General features: G+C 34.1%; 2 protein-coding genes across 9 annotated transcripts in view; one reads left to right on the top strand and one right to left on the bottom strand.

Moving 5' to 3' along the window:
• The window catches only part of LOC112465010, a 23878-nt gene extending 22313 nt beyond the window's left edge, over positions 1-1565 (top strand). For 6 of the 8 annotated variants that reach the window (XM_025032363.1, XM_025032362.1, XM_025032361.1 and 3 more), the window contains exons 13-15: positions 417-608; positions 715-860; positions 956-1565. In XM_025032363.1, the coding sequence (XP_024888131.1) occupies positions 417-608; positions 715-860; positions 956-1068 (451 nt within the window). In that variant the 3' untranslated portion in view covers positions 1069-1565. The remainder of the gene's footprint in view (positions 1-416; positions 609-714; positions 861-955) is intronic. The other 2 variants (XM_025032366.1, XM_025032360.1) reach the window with 1 other exon arrangement.
• Positions 1566-4395: 2830 nt separating this feature from the next.
• Positions 4396-23099, bottom strand: LOC112465004. Its single transcript, XM_025032347.1, has 21 exons — positions 23063-23099; positions 22763-22964; positions 22171-22367; positions 21811-22030; positions 21616-21735; positions 21018-21346; positions 20771-20893; positions 19965-20396; positions 19249-19550; positions 17634-17911; positions 16903-17128; positions 16373-16470; positions 16104-16261; positions 15460-15780; positions 15140-15289; positions 14069-14342; positions 13274-13661; positions 12905-13190; positions 12289-12608; positions 4885-5110; positions 4396-4565 (listed from the first exon to the last, which is right to left on the bottom strand). Exons 1-21 carry the CDS (start codon positions 23097-23099, stop codon positions 4396-4398), a joined length of 4857 nt encoding a protein of 1618 aa, XP_024888115.1.
• Positions 23100-24039: the final 940 nt, after the last annotated feature.

The following is a 24039-nucleotide window of genomic DNA, read 5'->3' as shown; positions in this document are numbered from 1 at the left end:
CCCCCCCCCCCGTGCTTTCGGGGGAGGTGCGGTAGTCCTGAAATAGTTCAATTAAATACTTTTAGTCATTTTGAGCAAAAACGCTTTAATTGAGCCTTATTTCATCGAAATCGGAGAGGAGTGAGCTTTCCTTCAGATTTACTAAAATAGGAAAAAAAAATAGGTAGGGTGCATATTTTTCGGGCTCCCCCGATTGATTATCACTGTCGGAGTCACAACAAAGGTTTTTACCAAGAAAACCGCAAGAAAATATCAAAATTCGGAAAAGGCCCTATTCTGAAGATTTACCCTAAATTTTTCCATTGGTGTCAATTAACTATGCGCCCTAATAGATAGCCGTGTATGTAAAATTCTATTAACATAACAATACAAGTTCGAACGAAGATCCTTTCATTATTTTTATAATTTGTTTCTAGTAGATCGCCGTTACGTCCTTATCACAAACCCTATGAATACACTTATAACAAAGTAAAAAAGAAGGAAATAGACGAACGGAGAGTGTTATATGTGGGACGCATAAACGAAGGAATTACCAAAACTGATCTACGTAGAAGATTTGAGGCATTTGGACCTATTGTAGATGTTAGTTTACATTTTCGTGAACGCGGGTATGTGTCTTTACAATCCACTTTATTATTTTCTTAACATTATATCATTGACTTCATTATTTTCTTGAAATTACTATTCTCATCTACAATATATGATTGATTTCAGCGATAATTACGGTTTCGTCACTTTTGAGTACAGAAATGATGCGTTTGAAGCTAAGGAGCACGGTAATGACAATCCGTCTTTACCTAGATATGATATATGCTTTGGGGGTCGTAGAGCCTTTTGCAATTCCACGTATGCTGATCTTGGTAAGAGAGAATTAATTACATTACTAATATATTGTACATATATATGTACAAAGTATTATTGTCTGATGCTTATAGCAATTATATTTTCTTAACAGACGATATGAGGAGTAACACTCCGAGATTGTCTCAAGGAAATGAAGAGGCATCCTTCGATTATCTCTTAATGCAAGCCAAAAGCATGATGAAAGAAAATAAAAGAAAAGCTTGACATACGTATTGTCTAATAGTTTTAAATATAGTTTAAACAATTATGAACATAATTAAAGTAAATTGAAAGAAGAAACGCACCTGTATCTATCCTTATGCATACGGTGCATGTATACAGTGTGTTTCGATGCTGCTCCTTTACTACAGTAAATAGTAAATATTAAGCCGCGTACTCACCAATGGAGCGAGTACCTACGAGCGTGCAACAACGAGCGTTTGCCCATATTTACATAAATGCTCGCTCGTGTTCGATCGAAATATTTGCTCTACGTCCATACTGGCACAAATTCACTCCTGTTTAAAATTTGACGAACAATGGTATAAGAATGGTATCAAGAGATACGGCAGTATCTCATGCCAAGCAGCGCCAAGTTATACGTAAATCATTTCACCTTTGATTCTAGCTTTTGAAAAAAATATACACTTAATTTATCAATGCGTTATTCCTTAATCGAAGTTAACAGAATTCTTTTTTAATATTTATTGATTGACTATATATATGACTATATATATTTACATATATATCTCATTATATATGTACATATATGATTATATATGATTATATATGATCATATAGAGACAAAATTCATATATAATTGCATTATATATAATTATATATATTTATATATAATTATATATAATCTTTTTTTCCCGGGTTTGCAATTGATTCAAAAAGTGATAGCGAGCAGATCGTATAATAGCAAGGACTCTTTGCCGTTTCCTTTTAATAACACAAGAAGTGATTGTATTTTCTTTTTAATTTCTGCTAATTTTCTGTTCTCATTAATGCAGCTAATTCTTTCTACGCATCTTTTTTTCATTTTTTACTTTATAATATTTATTAATAGCATCCCACAATGCGGGATGGATTCTGTAACTCTTTATGAGTTTCAAATTTTTATCATTTGGCCATTTTATATTGGACAGCCTTTCTGACCGAAGACACGAAATAAACTGCTCGCCGAACAGTCTAATTAAAGGAACGGTCGTTCACATCGGATAGGCGTGAACACATCTTTCCTTTGATATCCCAATATTAGCCGGATCATTTGCAAGCACGAGTGAGTTTAATTGTCTACTCGCTCGTGTTCACTAATCCGTACATAAACGATTATTGAATGCGAATGCTCGTTCCATTGATGAGTACTATATGGTTTTAGGAGCGTACAATCATTTGAAATTTTCAGATATCCAATGCCTTATACGGATTTTTTAATGTCTTTAATTATTTCCTTAACAGTACAAATATTTATTTCCTTATAAAAATCACATATATTGTAATTATGATAATTAGTACCATTCCACATTTTTACTCCATTTTTCCTTTGTCTCTTTCTCCAAATCCCAAAACACTTCTATAAGTTCTCCACACTAAAATATTACTTTTTCCACAAAATAAATGATATATTTTATTGATTTTTGTGGTTACGTAATAAGGTACGGATAATCGAAAATATTCATATGATTATTAATCAGATTTAGCAAGTACCTGATCTTTGTGAGAGTAATCGAACTTGAATGATCACGAACTTTGCTATCTGCACAGCTTTAGGAAAAATAATATGACGAGAGGCAAAATTTGCCTTAATATAGATATATTTCTGAATTTGTGGTAACGTGATTGTGAAAAAGCAATGAAAGATAAAGTGCAGAGATTTACTTTAAAAAATTCCACGTATTGATTCCATATGTGCAAGTAATGTGCAACCAAATGTGAATATATGCGTGGAAGTTAGATTATTTATAGCTAGGACATTTTTAAATATGCAAATCGAATTTTTTTTGTAAATTTTTTGACCCTTAATTATGTTCAAATATTATTTATTGCTTCTTTCATGATTTTTCATAGTCATTTTAAAACAAGATACTATGTCAATATTTCATGTTTATTCTTTCTTCATGTCTATTCATATATATCATTTATTTCTTTATATATCTATTCTGTGCAAGCTAAAATTAGTCAAGAATTATCGTCATTGTTTTATTAAATATTAACTTAGTTACCCGATTGTGATATCGAATAATCTTCGACTCAATTACGTAGCTCGAGCGATAGCAAAGAGAACTCTATAGAATTTTAATTAAATTACATGTGTCAAATATGTCGTATATTTGTCCGCGAAAAATATCTACTACTACTATATATACTATATATAGTATACATAGCCCGAATTATTTAATGAAATGTAAGCGTTTAGTTACATCTTCGTTAGTTTAATTGTATATTATATACATTATATGCGTTCTCTATTATACGATTAATCATTTACTGTTTTACTGCCGTGATCAACTATTAATTAGAATCATTGATTAGAAACAGATTTTCTAGCAATGGTAAAACAATGAGATAATCTTGGTCTTGAAAAAAAAAATTGTAAGAATTTTATCGTATAAACAAAATTTTATCATAATAATTTTTAAATTGAATCTATGTATATACGAACAATTATTGTTAAATACATGCATATTAAAAAGCACATAATTGTGATTATGATGATTACTACCATTCTATATTTTTATCTCATTTTCCCTTTCTCCAAATCCCAAAACACTTCTATAAGTTCTCTACACCAAAATAGAAAGTAAATTCGAAATTTACGATCTAACAAGTTTTCTTTACACTTACCTGATGCATAATCATATAATAACAATAACTTTATGATCGTAAGCAGCTGATGGTGTACACTCGAAGTTCTTTATCATCCAAGGATGTAAGAGTGATTGTTGCTTCATATAATGGAGGAGTTGTTGGTAGAACATGTATAATCATTGGAACTTGCTGGTTGGACAACCTCACATCTAGACATACATGTATAAGTAATCAAAATCTCTATTTTTACTGGAAACACATAAGATATAACAATTTACATAAGATACATGCAAATTGAAATATACATGTATTATAGGAATAATGAATATATATAAATATATTTATCTTATCAAACTATACTATGGATGAAAAGAATTATTTCTTGTCGTATAATGCCAAACAAATTCATATGATTCTTTGCCTCTTAATTAATTAAATTAAAAACAAAATTACATCCTATTCTTGCATCTTCAAAACTTAATTCTTGAATTTTCTCTAGATTTTTAATAGTTTGAAAAATTAAAAAGTTGTTGCAGGGGAACATTTTAGTTACGTAAATATCGACTCCAAATTATTCAAAGATGGAATTATTTATGGGTGAATGATAGTAGAAGGCAATGATATATTTTCGCATTTTTGAAAACGATAACAAAGATAAATTAAGTCTATCCTTTTAAATGTACTATCTTGTGTATACAATAGAAAAAAAAATCAAATTAAGCATATACAGTCTGAATCTTACTTGCCTTGTATAGTGAAGCATTCTGGTAGAATAAGAGGACTCAATTTGTCCGAAATTGTAACTTTATATGTGACGGCAGTATTAAAAACATGGACAAATTCCAAAGCTGCGGAATCAACGTCATCTCCCATCAACCATTTTATTAATCGTAGCTCGATATGGGTATCTAAAAACAACATAAGAGAGGAATTAGAAATTGAGTAAAAAAGGTAGCAACATAAAAATGACAATTATTTGTCCACGTGGCAAAATAAATAGACTACCCAGTGAACATAATGTTTCAAATCGGGGACATAAGACGTCTTAAAGACGTTACATCATTAGACGTCTTGAAGTCGTTTAATGACGTCTTTAAGACGTCATATGTCCCGATTTGAGATATGCGTGGTGTCTAAGTATAGAGTTACGAATAAACTAAACAGATTCGGCTAATAATAAGCATTTTAATATCTTTAGTTGTTATACGATTCACTAGAATGACGTACTTAAGTATTTGGACCAGAACAGACGTTCCTTCGATTCAAGAGTTTTTTGAAACATCTGAGCTACACATTTCCGAAGCTGAACATTGCAGGATGGTACAGGTAAGCTGACGTTAAACAAACAATTGTCTCTTACGCCACTTCGCTGATTTGAGCAAATGCATTCACCTTGAGCGGTCCACTCGACAACGAGGCGATCGTTGACCGACGTTTGCCAAACCGAATTTATCTGTTACAATCAATAAGAAACGTATAATTTTATTGAATTATCGGTGTATCTTTAATTTTTTCCAGATTCTAAATATTAAATTAGTGCACATAAAATGTTTTGCTAATTGAAGATATTAGGCTTGTTCGTTTTAGCTGAACTTCTTTTGTACGGTTTCTTTCCTCTTTTTCTTTTCACAATGGAGAGAAAAAGAGAAAAGATAAACTATGCAAGAAGTTCAGCTAAAACGAATAAACCTATTGATACACTATTACATTAGTTATATTAATTTCATAGAGCACAATTTTATATACAATTTATTTACTTATTATATTATTAGTTATCATTAGTTACGCTTATCACTGTAGTTATTGTGCTAAATTTATTTTCAAAGACACGTTTTGGTTGTTTTGTTTAAAGTAATAAGCATGAATTGATTGAATTCTAATGAAACTTGTATAAACTTTTTATATGAATTTAAATTAAAAATGTTACTGCAATTACTTGTAATATTAACAGAGCTTTTGTAGAAAACACTGATGTTAATAAAAGAACTGCAATATAGCATTGATTTCAAAAATTTCATTCTGGAAATGTTTCTTTGCAAAATGAGTCACATGATAAAGTTTTAGTTGATAATGGCATTTTTAGAGTTTTAGTAAAAGAGGATCCTAGCCAAACGACAAAAGAACTCGCTAGAAAAATAGATATAAGTAAAAATAGTGTCCAACATTGATTATCTATTATGGAGTAATAGTTCTTAATGACTGCATAGATTTTGAATAACAACAATAAAGCTAAATAAATTGAATTGTAAAAGTTTTACATCCAAATCCTTATTCACCAGATTTGTCGTCTACAAATTATTATATTTTCAAATATTTCAAATATCATTTTGTAAATAAGAAATAGATTTTTAAAAATAAAGGTATATAATGTCAAAAGAGTTTTAAAACAATTCATTGATTTTTAAAATACAGATTTTTTTGAAAATGGCTTATTCATTGTACACAATTGTTGGGAGAAATGTGTTGATACCAATGGAGCTTATCTTGATTAAATAAGCTATCTTTAAAAAATATATATTATTATAATTATTTATTAAAATATTCAACACTTCATATGCACGTAATATATTTTCTCCATATTTTGAATCATTTATAGACGACCTTGTATTTTCGTCTGTCGTAAAAAAAAAAAATAATTCGCTCGTACTTGGATAATGAAGTCGCCCGTTTTTGCTTGGAAGATCAACCAAAACGTTCGTTGCTTGGGTGTGATGCACGCCACACTGATCGATAACTGCGCCTTTGATGCACCCTCAGCGACTACTATTGATTCCTGATTCAGGAAAAGTCTTCTTGGTATTTTCCTGGCTCGCAATTCGCGCCATCGCGTTATTTTTAGGGTCGCTAAAAATATGTAGGTTACGATTATGTCACATTATATCTGCATATATTGTTATATCTGTATATATTATAAAATTAATAATATTCTGATTATTAAATTATTATTACGCTGTTAAAATTTGTGTCAAGTTATACTTAATTTAAGTCATTTTTAATCATAAACGACATGTTAGTTAAAAATAAAATGTTATTTAATTCAAGGCATTGGTTTAAATTCCATCCTTTAATATTTGACAGTGTATCTTATATCGTTTATCATAAAATTAAGAATAATGAATTAGCTTGGAACATATCAAACGTGTCGAATGCAACTATTACAAATTACTAATATAAACAGTTTTTTTTAGACGTTTTTCAGAATAAAGATAATATAATAAAATATTATAGTTGAGCACGTTGCATTTTGCACGAGTTTAGATAAAAAAGTAACTTTTAGCAGATATGGATTGTTATCGGGTTTTTATACTGGAAAAACGTCGATAAGTTCTTCGTATTTACGGAAGTGAGCGAGTCTTAAAAATCTTCGATATTTCAAAGATTTTATTTTTTCTTACAGGGGTGGCTCGGCCGTTCGTCCGTCATCCATATTTCGTATTCTGCCGCGTTTTGGTAGGGTACATTGATTTTCAGATTTGTTTCGACAATCTCGTACAGTTTGCTGCGTATAGTATACTCGCTCGCAATTCCCAAATTATCGATATGACCCTCCAAGACGATAGTCTGATTCCTTCCGAAATACGGTCCAATAGCCCGTCCGCAAAGCACCAAGTACGCTGTTGGTGAATTAATAAATCCGATGTTACACGCGAGAGTTAAAGAAATCTCATTAAGTAAGTCATTTTGTCCAGTTAAATAAAACGTCCTGTACAATCGGGGTGAGGATTTGGGAGCTTAAAAAAATAATTTAAAATGAGTTTATACTTCACCTCTGTTTTTCCGTATTTTCTTGGCATGAAACTGTATTTGTATTTGGCCGCTGCCGTGCGCGTTTAAACGCAAGACCGATACGGGCTTCAGGATGGTAAAAAAACGATTGACATCGTTTACGAGCAACAATAAATAATTCACAATATTGTCCGTCGGATTCGAAACGCTTATTTGCTTTGTTACGGTTTGGGACAGTGGACAGCTAAATTTGATCTGTAACAATAAAACAAATAACAGTAATGTTGTTCAATTTACACGCGTGATATGAGACTATGTGTTTGAGGATTAAAGTCTTCCATTTAGAAAGTATTAGTAAAAGTATTATAAAAGTATTGCAATATAAAATATAAAAGTAATGGTAAATTTATAATTTTTTTATGCACAAACCTTGGCGCGAGGTACGTACGTCGGCAAAACTTGAAAAAGATGGACGACCAGCATTAGTATTTGCACTTGATTCGGATTAATTAATTGCATTGGCGTAATTATGAAGCCAAGTCGTATTTTCCTCCAAGCGGTGACTAGACAAATAGCGTTATGCAATATCTGCAAAAATTATGTAGTTTACACCCAATATAATTAGAATTGTATCATGATTTAAGATTGCAAATAACGATAATTTGTTAAATTATTACAACCGTCAATTTAATATCGTGTTCTTTATTCTATAATTCTATACTTTCTTCTTCGTCTTTATAACAGTCATGGTAAATTGCATAAAATTAAAAAAATAATACTATTTACAAAAATTATTCTCGACACTGAATTACTTCTTGTTTGTTTCCCGGGCAAATGTACAAGTTGCTGAAGCATTCGTCGATGAGAAAGGGACAGTAGGCCGCGGTAGCCGCGATTAGCACGAGGCTATCTGACAGATCATAATTAAAATTCTGGATCGTGCGACGCTCGGCCACATCCTGCTTTTCTCGCAGACTCAAGATTGCACAGCGATCGGTCATCCAATCTCGCGCACGCTGTTGCTCGTAATGATACTGCAACCAAGCCAGCAGAAACTTTTCTTCCGCGCAACGATCATCGGAAGCGAGTTCGCAGCTTGGCGAATTTGCGATACTCTGAATGGCTCTCTCGTGTAGGTCGTATTGCCTCGGCAAACTAGGAAATGCATACCCAATTAAAGATGCAATTGTAAAATTACGTAACGCAATAACAGACCTCGACGTAGACGATACTATCGATTCCCGATACACCGTGGATCTTCTCGGCGAGGTAGGCGGCGACGTCCAGAATTTACGCTCATGTATTCCACGGAGCACGAAACACTTGTACGTCTGCGAAATCACATCCAACCAGGATTGCTTATTTCGCGACTCGAATAATTGCCGCGGCAGTCGTTCACGTGGCACACAATTCGTATTGAAAAGCCTTTTTCTTCGTGCCTGTAACGTAATTAATCGTAGACAGATAGATCTTCATGAAACTGTAATTTAGCTAAAAGTTTCTCCCGTTTATTGGCCTTTAATGGATTAATTGGATTAATCTTAATGGATTAATTGGATTAATGGATTAATCTTATTATTGCCACTTAAAAAAGCGAGATTATATAAACTCGTATAGCTTATAACTAACATTGCTTTGTACGATGTCAGTGCTAATTAGATAATCGTTGTAATTGAGAAGAAATTGCGGCGAAACGTGAACTAAATACGCTCCTTGAGACAGAAGAAAGTCGAGTATCTTGTTATATAACTGGAGGATGTAATCGATTCTTTCAATATCATTTTCAGGTAACAGTTGCTTCGACCTTGAACGAAGAAACGATGTACTCGAGGAAGCATGTACAATAATTTATTAATGTTACAATATTACAATTCTCCTAGATAAGTGCGAATATTTGGTCCTACAAGCGATTCGAGGACATCGATGAACGATAGCATAGGCACACCGTTTTCCCGTTTAGAATTTCTCACGTATGATCTTTTCTTCATGTGGAAGTACGAAAAAGCTGCCGTAATGCCGTAAGGAATGTTTGGATAAAAACAAAATTTCAATGGTCCCGAATACATCCATTCTTCCATAATCGTCATTATTCTCCCCATATGTTTCTCGTGATCGCTAATAAAAATAAATACATGAAAGATATGAGCAACAGTCATATTACATTTTATAATATCTATAAATTAAATTTGATTTGCAGAATTTTAATTAACTATCAAATTGACGGTTCCTAAATATTCAATAAATCCTTATAAAATCTGGGAAGATATATAAAAGATTCACTGCGATGATTATAACTTAAATAGTAAAACATTATTTTATACACACTTTATACACATTTTATTCTATGCATTTATACTTTCTTAAATAAATATTTGTGTTAATTTTAACTGCCAACTAATTGTCTTAATCATTAAAGTAATAAGAACTGCTTTATGTTAAGCTTCAGTTTAAAGAAGAACAATCTAAAGTCACTTTTAAGCTCTTCCAGTCATACAAATTTATCTTTAATGGCTATAATTCAAGACGTCTTAAGTTCTTACACTAAATATGACAAATAGGACAAATATAAATTTTGTTTCTCATTTTTCGTAACTTACTCTTTTCGATTGCTGGCGGGATAACTAAGATGCAATAATCTGTCGGAGAATTTGCGGTCCCTCGTTCCGAAAGCCATAGAAAGCGCGGAAGGTCTTTTGCGAATCGATACTCGTTTACCGTTATCATTCAGCGTCCGTTTTCCATCTACTTGAATATTCTCGTTACCTATTCCATTATCATTTCTTTCTTTGTTCCAATGCAACTTCGAATCTGTCGTTTTATCGACAAAACTTCTGCTTTGATCATTAAAATGCGAAGTAATACTGAGTCTTGATTCGAGTAATTCGCTCTGAATTTAAACGGGTAGGTTATATTAATAAAATATATGCAAATGGTTCTATTTTGTTCTATTATCAAAACAGATACTTCAGAAAGATATAAAAGCACACTAAAGTCTATGATATTACAGCATATTCTTGTCTGAATAAACGATATTATAAGAAAGACTATGAGAAAGTACAAACCATAAAATTGTAATCATTTTTATCAATTCTGAAGAACGAAAATTAGAACTGACATAATTCTGATAAATCCAATCTTCAATGGCTTACATAAGAACGATTTTAAACGGTCTATTGTTACAACGCGTCAGAATTCAGGATGACATTTTATTCATCTCATACTCCGTATTGTTATATATGTATGAGTGTCGTATATTAAGTCCACTTTAAATAATTATCTATGTATCTATAATTTGTATTAAAATCCAAGATAAAATTTTAATTATAATTTTCTGTACCGCGTAACAGAAAATGCACTTGAAGAACTAAAATACACGCATACACATTAAAAAACACACGATATATAAAATTATAAGCAGAATTTTATTTTAAAAAATCTGACGTGAATTATTCGGTCGTTTAAAGTGAGCTTTATGGGACACGTAAAATTATAATAAAATTTTGTCATATACGTTATTAAAATGGAAGCCAATTGCGACCTTTTGTGATTTATTCACGAATAAATAAATATTATCGCGTATCTGCGATATCAAAAACTGAATTTAGCAGAATTACATCGTCATTCTCATTCTCTGAAGAATTTGTTCCATGGCAAATCGAAAAAGTGAAAAAATAGAAACGCACGTGTCTGCGTGTGCGAGAAATTCCTTCATTATCGTAATCGTCCTCGTCTGTTGCGCTATCCGATGATACTGATGGACACGAGACATGTTTATCCAGATATCTGCCGTAAGTCTTATCAAAGGTGGGCTTCATGGGATACATGTACGTCGTTAGTAAATTATTATCCGCTGTGGCATACACCGTTAAAAAACACGCGGCAAGCGCGCGATCGTCCGAAAATTCAATAGTTAAGCAAAACGATACCGGTTGTTCGCTCTTGAACGTTATTCTTGCTTCAAGTTCCACGTATCTTCTCGCAACAAAAAACAACCTTAAATATTCTCGCATAAAATGTTATTTTTGTTAATTTGACATAATCGGAAAAAGAATAATATAATAATTCTCCGCTACATAAATATTTAAATATTATTAGATTACAATTATTTAATCGTTATATTAATATATTTTTTAACAATACGCGAGAAAAAAGTAGTCCAGCTCACGATTGGGGAGAGACAACGTTGCCGTTCGGGAACTCGACGCGCAACAACTCGTCTTTGTAATCACCGCTCCATCGCGGCGTCGCGGTCGTCGTTAAAAAGTTCGACCGTATAAACGCCGTGTTATCAAAGTGCCTCGCACGGATCCGAAACTTTTCCTCTATCACCACGCCGAGAGGAACGGCCGTGAAATATATCTCCATCGGCTCGACGTCGATCGAACTGGCGGGAAACTCGCCGTCGAGGCGTAATTTATTGAAGACGCTGTCGTCGGGCTCGCCGCGAACGTATATCGGTAACTCCGCGTTAAAGCTGCCGCGTCTTCTCGGCTTGAACTCGAGAACGAAGGAGACGCTACCGCCGGGACCTAAAGTACACTCGATCGAGTCTAACGTCCTTCTAATCTCCGCACCGTGAGACCGCTCTATGGCGAACGGGCAATCAGCTTTGTTAAATTCCTCGATGTTTATCAACATCGCTATTTCCCTCGACGTTGCCCGATTCTCTATGAACAATTCTTCGGACAGCTGATGGCGAAGAATGATAAAAATGGTTGAATTAAAATTAGCTTAAAATGACTCTCAATATAAAATTTACGGTCTACGAAAGCAAACATATTTTATCTCTGTGCATAGAAATTTTGTCTGCATGTTTTTACATGAATCTTTTTGTATTACAGTATTTTTATACTTCTATTTTGAGTTTTCTGTTTTTATTTTATTGGTACATGCGCGGAATCTTACTTTGTTAGTCGCAGCGTTGAATCGGAACGAAAGTTTGCTGAAGAAAATAACGCGGCTAGCCACGGTATAATCGATAGATATAGTCGGCAGCTTATCAGGCAACGGCGTTATAGCAAAACCCGGTAAATGCGCATAATGTGCTTCATGCGATTTCAAAAATTCCGCTGGTCGAATGCTCTTGGGATTCAGCATCGACACCGGACCGAGGAGCTGATTTATCACGATCGGCAAATAGAAAGCGTAGCTGGCCAAATCGACTGGTTGAAAGTGCAGATAAAGAGTTTGACTTGCACCTGAGACGATGATTATCCCTTCCGTACCTTTTTGTTTATCGAATATATAAATTGCAATCAAATTATTCGATTCATTAGCTAAAATTTATAATTTTTTATTTATCTCGCGATTATCAAAATATTAATTATAATTATAAATATATGTTTCTTAAAAAAATACTATTCTCTTGTCGAGATATTTTTTACTTTATTATTTTAGGATACTGCCATGTCTGCTTACCTACTTCCAAATTTTTACTACATCTATATATTTGCCATCCTTTCTAATTCTTCATCGAAGTTATCTTTTACTTCATTATTTTTATACTACCGAACCCGCTTACCTATCTCCAAACTTTTGCCATTTTCCAATAAAGAGACGTGAAATTCGGGATGTTCTTCCAACAAAACTTGCAATTTCAATAACGTTGTCCCGACATTTGTGGCTGTTATCTGGTAAGTTTGAAGAGCGTCAATGCTGAGACGTTTTACGTCTATTCGTTGCGGCAGAAGCTTCAATCGCGGAAATGATACGCTGCCATTTATCCTATATAGTAATTGTAGACATCCTTGAATCGTAACGGCAATTGTTGTAGTAAAGCGACAGCAAACGTCGAACGTAAGATACACCTAAACGATAATAAATGTCGTTTGCATATTGCAAAATTTTACTATTTAAAAGAGAGAGAGAGAAAAATTGATGGAGAACGTGCCTCAAGAATTGCGATACCGCGCGGGGATATCTTCCCTCGTAGCTGATTAACGTTACAGCCGCGTATCAGTGACGCGCTATCTATCTCGTACGTCACCTCGTTGAATTCAAAGTTTTGAAGAACGGCGACCACCCTCGTCGGCAAATTGAGAGGTATTTCCCCCAGATTCGCGTTGTCGCTCACGAATTCGACCTTCGGTACAAATCGCGGTACGCTAAGTCGCAGGGACACGCGACTTCCGCTCTCGCACTTCATCAATGCTTGAGCGTAATTATCTTTAGCGTTATCGGAGTGCTCGTAGCGCACGTAAACGTGTAACGTAGCGTTACCCCGTACGGAACCCGATCTCGGTTCTATATGGAATCCAGACGCCGCTGGCACTTCCCACCTGTAACGAATTTATTATTCTGCGTTGTATTTTAAATTATTCGAGTTATTCTACAAGTTCGAGATTTATCGAGATCACAAGTGGACGCTTAAAAAAAGATTCAATTATTCCTTATAGTTAAACATCTTCAAAATTTCCCATTATGTTGAGATATTGATTCAGAAAAAAGCCACGTCGTATGTATTTCAAACTCGGAAATTAATACTAAGCCAACGATCTGTCCGAGAAATCTCTCATTTATACTCTGAATTTTAAACATACATACATAAATCGCTACTTGCTTTCTCAAATGTTCGCTTGTTACTCTTGTTAGTATATTACTTTTTATGTATATAATTTTTTAATTATTTTGAAACAATTCTTTTATTAGACGAATTATCCTTGTTTACAAAAAAAATGCATTTTACCTGAAACATATTTTTGCATCCAATTTGTTTGTAATTTGGACAACAGAGGCCAAAGGTCGATAAACTTCTCCTTTCGACCATTCCTTCCCAAATTCAATCTCTCTTTTGTCAATATACAGTTGCTTTTGAACGATGTAAGCAGTAATATTGAGCTCGAAAGAGTGATTATCGTTAATCACATAATTGATATATCCATTAAACTTGCCAACTCCGTCCGCAAAATACTCGACTAATCTTGTCATTATCGAGCCTGGTTGCAAGATCATTAAGTGGCCTTCCGGAAAGTAGATGCTCTTGGTTGATAAACTTATTAATCGAATCATCACTGGAACGTCGTTCGTATTCTTTACAACCAAACGACGGTAGTTGAAGCTATTCGGTGCTACCTACCCAATTACTCGATGTCCATGATTAAAATAATTTAACGAGCTTCGATTAGAATCATCGCTCTTGTTCGTACAGTTTATTATAATTCACGAAATCGATGAAATGTTCAAAAGTTTTTATAAATGGTTTCATAGTGTAAAATTTTTTCTAAAAATTTTACTATATAATAAAGAGACAAATAAAAGAGAGAGAAAAATAGAGAGAGAATACATTAAAAATAAATGTTTATGACCTTTATATTATTCCTTTCTCAGATGAATAAGATCTCTTTCTAAGATAATAAGTTTCTGAGCAATTTTTTTGTGATTTTGACACTCTTGATCAATTTTATGAGTTATATAATATTGGATTTACTTACCATTCCAAAGGCGAAGGTGGTTGGATAAATGTGGACTTTGTATATTTGTAAAGGCGATAAAGGTATCAATACAGCTGCCTTGGTTGTCGAAATCGATTTCTTGAACGGAGATCTTACATTTCCCGCAAATCTACTTATTACTTCCGAATAATCTTTATATAATAGTTTCCATTTGGGTGAGCGTAAAAGGCGGTTCATAATTTCCTCGTCATCATCTATTATTTTTGTTGGCAAGCTTTTTTTACCTTTATTAAAAATTCAAGTCAATTTTTAAAACGTCAGGAAATTCAAATTTTTACCGACTGAATTATTTAACGTAAGCTTACTTAAAAGTCCTTTCTTAGACTTGAAAATAATATTCACCGTGCATTCAACGAAGTAACTTCCGACTTTTATTCTTCCAAAGCGTCGTCTGGACGCGGTCGAATCGTAAGAATCTGCTGCGACATTGAAGAACAACTTGAAGGAAGGTTCAACTGTAAAAATAAATTCTAAGCTGTGCTCAATACTTTGGAGCGGCTCGACGGAATTTCAAAGAAAGACCAGAGACACAAACGGGTTAACAAAATACATAGGGTGTTAACAAAATATATATAATTTATTTGTTTAATATAAATATAGAAGCAAAATTTTTGTAGTAATTTACTGCTTTCTTTGCCGCAAACTTTAACGAGAATTTCGATCGACGTTTTCGGCTTGAGTCTCATCCAATTCGGACAGCAACGTGCAGCTGCATTCGGCGCACATTCTAGATATATCGGTGCGACAGCGGAAGGATTTGTCAAGCGAAGTACGCGCTGCGATATCTGACCGACAATTAAGTCTCCGAAATAGAGGGTATCAGGTTCGAGATGCAATTGTACCGCTTCTACCTCACCGTAAAGACAAAGCTTTATTACATCGCAGATTCCTGAATCAGTACTTGATGCACGGGACATTAACATGGATGAAATTTCCATCATTGATTCTTCTGTTCACAAATATATAACAAAGTAATTAATTACATATATTATTTATTATAACTATTACATGATTACCCGAGAAATTATTCAAAAGATTCAAGAGTAATCTAAAGACTTATTTAAAACACACAAACATAAGCTATATTGGTTTTAATAAATTTTTTTAAGATACAAATTATTAGAAAGAAATCACTCACGTATATAAATTTTTTGTGATAATGAATTATCCATCGCAATATCCTTTACAGGCTCAATCCCTGGAGAAATATTATTTAAATAAATATTTATTTAGTTGACTGCAATGCAAAATAAATTAAAAGAGACACACTGGTGATATCATCCGATTCTGTACAATGTACTCTGGCTATTCTAATAAATTGCATAAAATCTCTATTTTTCATTAGACTTGGACATTCATTTTCACATTTGCTCAGCTGCTTCTGCTCGTGTTCTTTTCTCCGTTGCAATGTATTTATTGGTGAAAATCTGCAATTATATATTTATTAGATATTTGTCTTTTAATATGTATAATGTGTATATTTGTACCTTTTATAATAGATCTTGTTCAATATGCAATGATACAATAATTCGACTCACTTTATTTCAAAGATGATACCTTGAAATGGGTTTATTCGCCCTTCAACCGGATGAATTTCAAAAACACTATAAGTCAGATATTGCTTACGGTCAATGTCCTGCAAAAATAATTTTAGTAAGAATCTCATTACATGCAAGTCAGATTGATTAAGTCAGTGACAGGGAATATATCAATTTATCTGATTTATCATATAAAATCCATGCATTTCGAGGATTCCAGCTTAATGACGCTAGCTTATCAGTTATATCTACGTCTGATACTTTTCTCTCGCATATGTTAATATTGAAAAAAAATGTTCAAAAAAAATATATATATATATATATTAAAGACTTTTATAGATTAAATAAACAATTCGATAACTGTTCAAATATATATCTATCTAGACAGTGTTCTACAAATCCTAAACACAGATTTTAATAGTTTTAAATAGAGAATGGTAAAATTATTTTACTAAAGCTTTTCTAAGGACACTTTCGATAATCCGTTACTGGCTAAAATCTTTAATTTATCAGGAACAATTGTTCCGTACCCGAATGCACTTTACTTCGTTATCGATCTCACCGAGGACAACATAACTGCAAGCTCGAGACGAAAGGTTACGCAGGACAAAGGTATCGTACCTACAGGTATTTTCTACCGTAGGTGGAAAATCGATGAGCGTGAAATCTCCGGTCGTATTTGTGTGATAAACTACCAATTTCGGTACAATGACCCGCACTTTGATGGGAACACGTATGTTCGGAGTAGACTTAATCCTGAAAAAGTTCGTACGAATCTTTCTTACGATGATAAAAAGTTATCATGACAAATAGCGAGGACGTCTTACCAAAATTCACTGTAAAAAGTGCCTTCATTTACGCCCATTAATTCGACTTGAAGTTTTATCTCCTTTTGCGGTTTGATTCTTCCACGAAGAGGCTTTATCATTAAGTCTAGATCATTTTGCCCGAGATCAATCGCAAATCTGGAAAATTTTAGATTTTTACCAAATTATTTTATATCAAACATATTTCTTTATATATAATATTTAAATTTATTTTTTATTTGAATAAAATATAAATTGCGCAAAAAGTCTAATAACTGATCTATATATTTACATAAATATAAATAATTTCCATAATCTGAAATTGTCTTTTTATATAACAAAAAAGAAAAATAGCAAGAATTACTTAAAAATATTTTTTAAAAATAAAGATATAAAAAAATACATTGCGATATTATTTCTAATATACGAGAAATTTCTAAAAATAACGTGGATACCTGGTGCTCTTGCTTCCTTCATTACGGATTGTTACTATTTTTAAACCGGACGAATAACCAATATCGATAGTACCAAAGTCTATCAACTTTGGTTCGATGCTGATATATTCGATGGCTAAAGTAGATATCACGTGATAATCGAAAATCTTTCCATTGATTTCAATAGGAATTATTGCATGTGATATGGACGTTCTTTTGAACGTGTAGGTCACGTATGTTGTTATACTTAAGCCAGGACTGATCCGTATGCCACTTTTCAAAGCTTTTACTTGAAAAGCCTATTCGAAAGCGTTAACCATTGAGAATTTCCTATTTCTTAAAATTTCGTAATTATAATCTATTTATGTTAAGCATATTTACTATAAAATTCAGTTGGCGAATTCTGATAAACGCAGGTTTATATCCGATGTTCTTGATAACAATACGTTGTCGATACGTAACTCCTTCGAAGGCTTCGTCGAATTTTATATGACTCGGTGAGATGTATACGTCGTCATATCTTATGCCTGTTGTTAACTCATTCGTAAAAAGTATTGTCTGCATTTCCTGTGTAATCTAATATTGACATACAAATTAAAAGATAGTAATGTCTAGCCGGAAACGAGCGTTAAATGTATAGAGATAGTGCGAATACATTAAATTTTATATCTTTAAAAAGTTTTCTGTTTCTTCTAAAAAGTTGATCTTATTTATATATCTGTATCCTTCGATTTTATTCGTTTTGTTGTATTTAGCTCGTTAAAATATGTTATTTGTTTTAATGTTATTAGTTATTATACTTACGGTTGTCATTGAAAGATTCGTCATGCTGACGTATATAGACGCACGGAATTATAACGCCTATATTATATACTACTAAAAAGAGATTTTCACCGATTAGAATTATTTAAGAATTATTTAAAGATGCATGTCTTTAATTAATATCTTTTAATTAAATAAATAAAATTGTAAATCTTATTTCTGTTTTGACATATTGTCAATATTCATGCTACTCATGTCTGCTTTGTGTTTGAGGGAAACTATTCTTTTGTTTTCGAAAAAAGGAAATAAAATAAGGGATAATATTAATAGAAACGGAATTTAATTTATCGATATGTGGTTGCATCAATAATTTATACAAATAATGAAATTTTTCTATACATATATATATTTTAATATATATTATATGTATAATAAACACGTACACACATTTATAGTTTAATTTTATTTACATACATATTACAATTGAAATTGATTTAGTTTATTATTCATCAAACAACGATGTTATCCCTGTTTGGTTGTTGATTTAAATCAGATAGGCCGATTATAGGTATGCTCTCGATAATCTCATGAATCCAATTGGTGTACATAGAAACCTGTAATAAAAAATAATATAATCTATTAGTATTTTAAATAACATAATTTATTAATAATATAAATAACACAATCTATTAATATAATGAATGGCAATTATCGCGAACAAAGAAATATTATAGGAAATATAACAAAAAACATTGACAGACTTCACTTAAGTGAATAGAATATAGTTTGCAGATAATAAAGTTATAAATATATTACAGATCGCTTTTAATATATTTATTGATATAAATTTATGAATATATTTATGTTAATGTACCTTCGTAAAAACAGCATAAAAGTTCGGATCACATACATTGGTGCCCAATCTCCGTGGACTCACGGAAACAACTCCATGAACTTCCCAAACACTGGAATTCGGCCGCTGAAGCACCAAACCCCCGCCGCTGTCTCCATTACATACCCCAGTACCATTCGCCCATCCAGCGCAGAAGGAAGTGTAAGTTAAATATTTTCGAAAATCTCTGTTCTGGTTTTGACGACACTCGTCGTCAGAAATAATTTTCATCGTAGTTACCCTCAAAACTGGACTGAATGTGTCATTCTCCGTCAGCCCCATGCCTGAAAAATTTCTTAAATTCTAGGAATTGTTAAGGAAATCTATATTTGTTGTTAAACAAATAGTTAATAACTTGATTTTTAAGTTTTATATTAGTGGTTTTCAAATTTACTGAATATTTTATTTTCAAGCAACACACGAGTATAGTATAATAGTAAGAATATTAGCTTCAGAAAGAAATATTAATATTTTTTCTTTTTTCTTTTAAGAAACAATAATAATTTGTCTATATTATATTAAGCAGTATGTGTATAAAATAAAATAAAGAAATATAAAGAATTTATTAAACGTATCAAATAAAAAATTTGATAATTATATTATCTAATAACCTTGTTTTCTCTAAGTAAAAACATTCAATTTTCTCGAACTTTATTCTCTAACTCTATCTAGATTTTTAATGCAAAATTTAAACTTACCGGCAACTAATCCAAGTCCACCGTTTCGCTGGTATTCCAGTAATGTTTCATCGGAATGCCAAGGAACGCAAACTGGCCCAACAACCGAGTTGATAGTCGCAGCTCTCTTTAAAATCAGCAACGCGATGTCCGAGCCGTAGTTACTCTCGTGATCTTGATACGCGTTCTGCAGCTCGATACTTTCCACGTCGATCACCTGCGCATTTTCTCCTACTTGACTTAAATCACTCGAGAGAGTCCCTAAAGCGACGCGCATCGTGTCCGCCGCGGTCTTCCAAACGCAGTGACCGGCAGTTAACACAACGCGTTCTCCGATCAACGTGCCGCCGCAAAAGAATCTCCATTGACCATCTTCGTGCGAAAAGAGGGTGGCTTGCCATGGCAATGTCTCTTTCTCTTCGACGCGCCACCCCTTTACGATCAATGCTGCCGCTAAGAATGTTAACATTTCTTGTACAAGTTAAATAAATTTAAAGATTTACTAACAAATGCCGTTTTATATTGATAAGAAAAATATTTGCACTATAACGATAAAAAAGAACAAAGGACATATTAAAAACTTCTAAAACTCTTCGTGTATTTCTTCCAACTACGACGATTCTAACGAAGCGGTAAAACGATTCTGTTTAATTAATTCCATAAGTATGACAACCCGTCAATTGTCAAACCTGTAGAGTCCCTCATCCCGCAGATAGGAGTACAACTCAGAAGCGATTGACTCCACGTGCCGTCGTGAAGGCACATAACACTGGACGATCCTTTGCTACGCTCGTAAAACGCAGGACATTCGAGGAAAATCCGCGTGCCAACCGGGAGGGGCCGGTCGCAGGGCAGCCACCCCTCGTGAGGACCCCACATCGCCTCGCATCGTTTAATCGCATCATGTGTCTCGGACAGCGCCGGGCATGTTATTCCTTCCGTTTCATTGCCTGAAATATGTTGCACACGATCAATCGTAAGTTAATAATTTATTTGGACAATTTATAGATAAAAAGAGTCTCATTCCGTCCTGGAACACCGGTGGTCCTCGTGGGAAGAATGTTAGGTACTTACTGAAGGTACAACTCGGAATACCGGGAAACCAGCGGTTATTCTGACAATAAATTTCACTGGCACCTTGCAAGGTGCCTTCGACGTCGCAGGCGTAATCGAGGCGCGTGAGCTCGGGAACAACCTCGCCCGGCCGACATCCAGAGCATCCGCTCACGCTATAATGGGTGCCCGCTTTCGCGGCGGGCAATCGGCAGGCACCTTCGGGCAGCGTTATCCCGCACAGAGACTCGTCCTCGTCGCTCCAATCGTGGCAATTAAGTCGAGAGTTACATTTCAGCTCCGATCGAATGCATCCGCCGTAAGCGCAGCGGAACCAATTTTCAGGACATCTGTAAAGATAAAGAACAATCGGTGATCTTTATTGCGTATAATCTCGCGCGAGCAGTAATTTTTTCGTACTCTGAAAATGCTGGAAGTGGATGCTTCGCGAAGAAATTCTCGTTATTTGAATAAGATAACGGATACTAATAAAAATATTTAATTTTTGATGAAATAGTCGATCTCCTAGAACCTGCAGTTCTAAAATTTCTCTAACTATAAAATTAAATTACGGAGAAAATTAAATTACTCGATCGTGAATTATACTCGGCATACGTACTCACGTGCTTCGCACAATTTCGCGCTCTCATCAGATGCGTCTGCGCAGTGCCGAGTACCGTCGCACACTTTAGCTATCGGTAGGCACTGCCGTCTATTCTCGCATGCGAATTCTTGGTCTCTAAAGTAAGAAATAAACCGTCGGAATTTTAACTAACAATTGTTAATCAAGAAGAAATAAAATTTCTTAACCAACCGGCACTCGTATTGTGAACATTCTTCTTGATCCTGACAATCGACAGCTGCGCACGTGCTCGAGTCTTCGTCGGTGCCGTCGACGCAATCCTTCACACCGTCGCAGGCCACTTCCTGATGAACGCAGCCTCCGTACGCACAACGGAACGTGTGCTCGGGACACGTATATTCGCGGCAGATCGTCGTATTCTCATCGCTCCCGTCCGAGCAATCTTTATAGCCTGATAAAAAGCGGAGAGAACACAGAGATAAAAATTTCCAAGTTCAAACGAGTACACTTGTCCTTACGTTGCGTGACCTTGTACCGGCTCATGCAATTTCGCATTAAATCGTCGTCAAAATTAATCTAACGATTACAGACCGTTGCACACCTCGGCGAAAGGTATGCACTCTTGATTAACAGTGGAACACTGAAAATCCCTGTCGGAACAAACGTCGTTAGCATCTCGATCGCAAGCGATCTCGTCGCTGGCGTCCACGCAATCCGCCAGACCGTCGCATCGCGCCGCGCGACTCACGCAGGCACCGTAATTGCATCTGTACATATGCGTGGGACATCTGCAAAAACGAGTTAATACAATAATACAAAATATTCCTTAACGATTATTCGAGTTACCAGCATATTCTATTAATTGCATTGAGAAGAATATTATGCTTGCGCGCACGCGCGCGTGTGCGTGGAGATTGATTTGCATATATGTAGACTTGCATTTTTTCTTCGCAGATAAAAATGTTTTAGCAGAAGAACGCCACAACGTTGGAATAAAAAGTAAAATATGCAAAAAGTATTTAAGACTTTTCTCAAGTATTAGAATGTAATCATAATTAAGTAAAAAAAAAAGGAAGCTTTATCTGTGCTTTAACTATTTTATCTTCAGCAAGAATATCCGGTTCTTTGCGACATTCCTTGTTTAGTGACTAATGGCGAAAGTTAACGGGAAATATCTTCTTACACAACGTGACGACACAGTGTTCCGACTTCGTCCGACGAGTCCGGACAATGAGGGATACCATCGCAAACGTTCGCTAATGGCATCACGGTGCCGTCCACGCAAATAAATGTCAATGATGAATACACTTGGTTATTCTCTTCTGTGGTAACGTATATCCTATTAAATCCTGCAAACTCGCGAATATTAATGATCCCCGTCGCGACTACGTTCACCGCGCACGTTCACAATGTACCCTCTGACATAGAGATTAAATATCCTCAATATAATCACTACGGTCCACTTTATTGTATGCAAACGTACCGAGCATCGTTATAATTAGTGTCGTCAATGCAATCATCCCTATAAAGAGTAATTACTATTTCTAAAAATTGAAATTATTCTTCTCACAAAACGCAGAATTAAGCGAACTTAGCTATCGGCTCTATATATACTCGTAGTTATTTGACAAATTATTCTGACACTCGTCCGTGCATAATTTTTATAGCAGTACGGGAAATTGCATATTTTGTTCGTCCAGTCACAATAGAATACCGTATGAATGCCGTTTCCCTATTATCGAAAACAAAAGGGTGCAGATTGTAAAGTATTGTGTTGCACGTTGTGTTTCCAATAAAAATTGGTTTTGCGTTGATCATTTTCTTTCGAACGATAACGAAAAGGTTTGGAATCAGAGTAGAATAAGATATTATTTTATAATTCGAGTGAGTTACAAATTTAACTTACGCTCTAAATCCTTCAGAATTTCGTTTTGTGTACATAGATACATGTGCTCTCAAGTTTAGCTGATCTATCTTTTATTTATTGATCAAATAAAGCCCTACAATATTTATTGACTGTGGAAAAGTTGTGTGTATTGTCAACTAAAAATTATACCTCTTGGTACAAATAAATCTTAAAAACGTAGATCAATATTTGTTTTCTTTGTATCAGAAATCTCAGTAGAATTTACAGACTCAAATTAAAAAAACTAACAAACGTTTCATCCTCGTAGAAGTGTTGGCGTTTAGTCATCAATAGACCCACTACTTTCATGGAAAGCTATCGTCATCTGTAGATAAGCGAGTAATTCGTTGTTGCGTATCTTGGAATATTCGTCACTAACGATTTAACATTTTTCGTCATGACGTCATTAAAGAAATGTCAATGATAGGAAAGATAGTTATGAAGAACTCCTGGGAAAGAAAATGTGCCTTAATAATACAATAGATTCAAAAATAAGAAGATGGAGATTGTGTGTGTGTGTGTGTGTGTGTGTGTGTGTGTGTGTGTGTGTGTGT

This window comes from Temnothorax curvispinosus, unplaced genomic scaffold (genome assembly GCF_003070985.1).
Source record: "Temnothorax curvispinosus isolate PA1 unplaced genomic scaffold, ASM307098v1 QBEX01014798.1, whole genome shotgun sequence".
NCBI lineage: Eukaryota > Metazoa > Arthropoda > Insecta > Hymenoptera > Formicidae > Temnothorax > Temnothorax curvispinosus.
The sequence above is the reverse complement of the archived record's forward strand: the minus strand, read 5'-3'. Positions and strand labels throughout refer to the sequence as shown.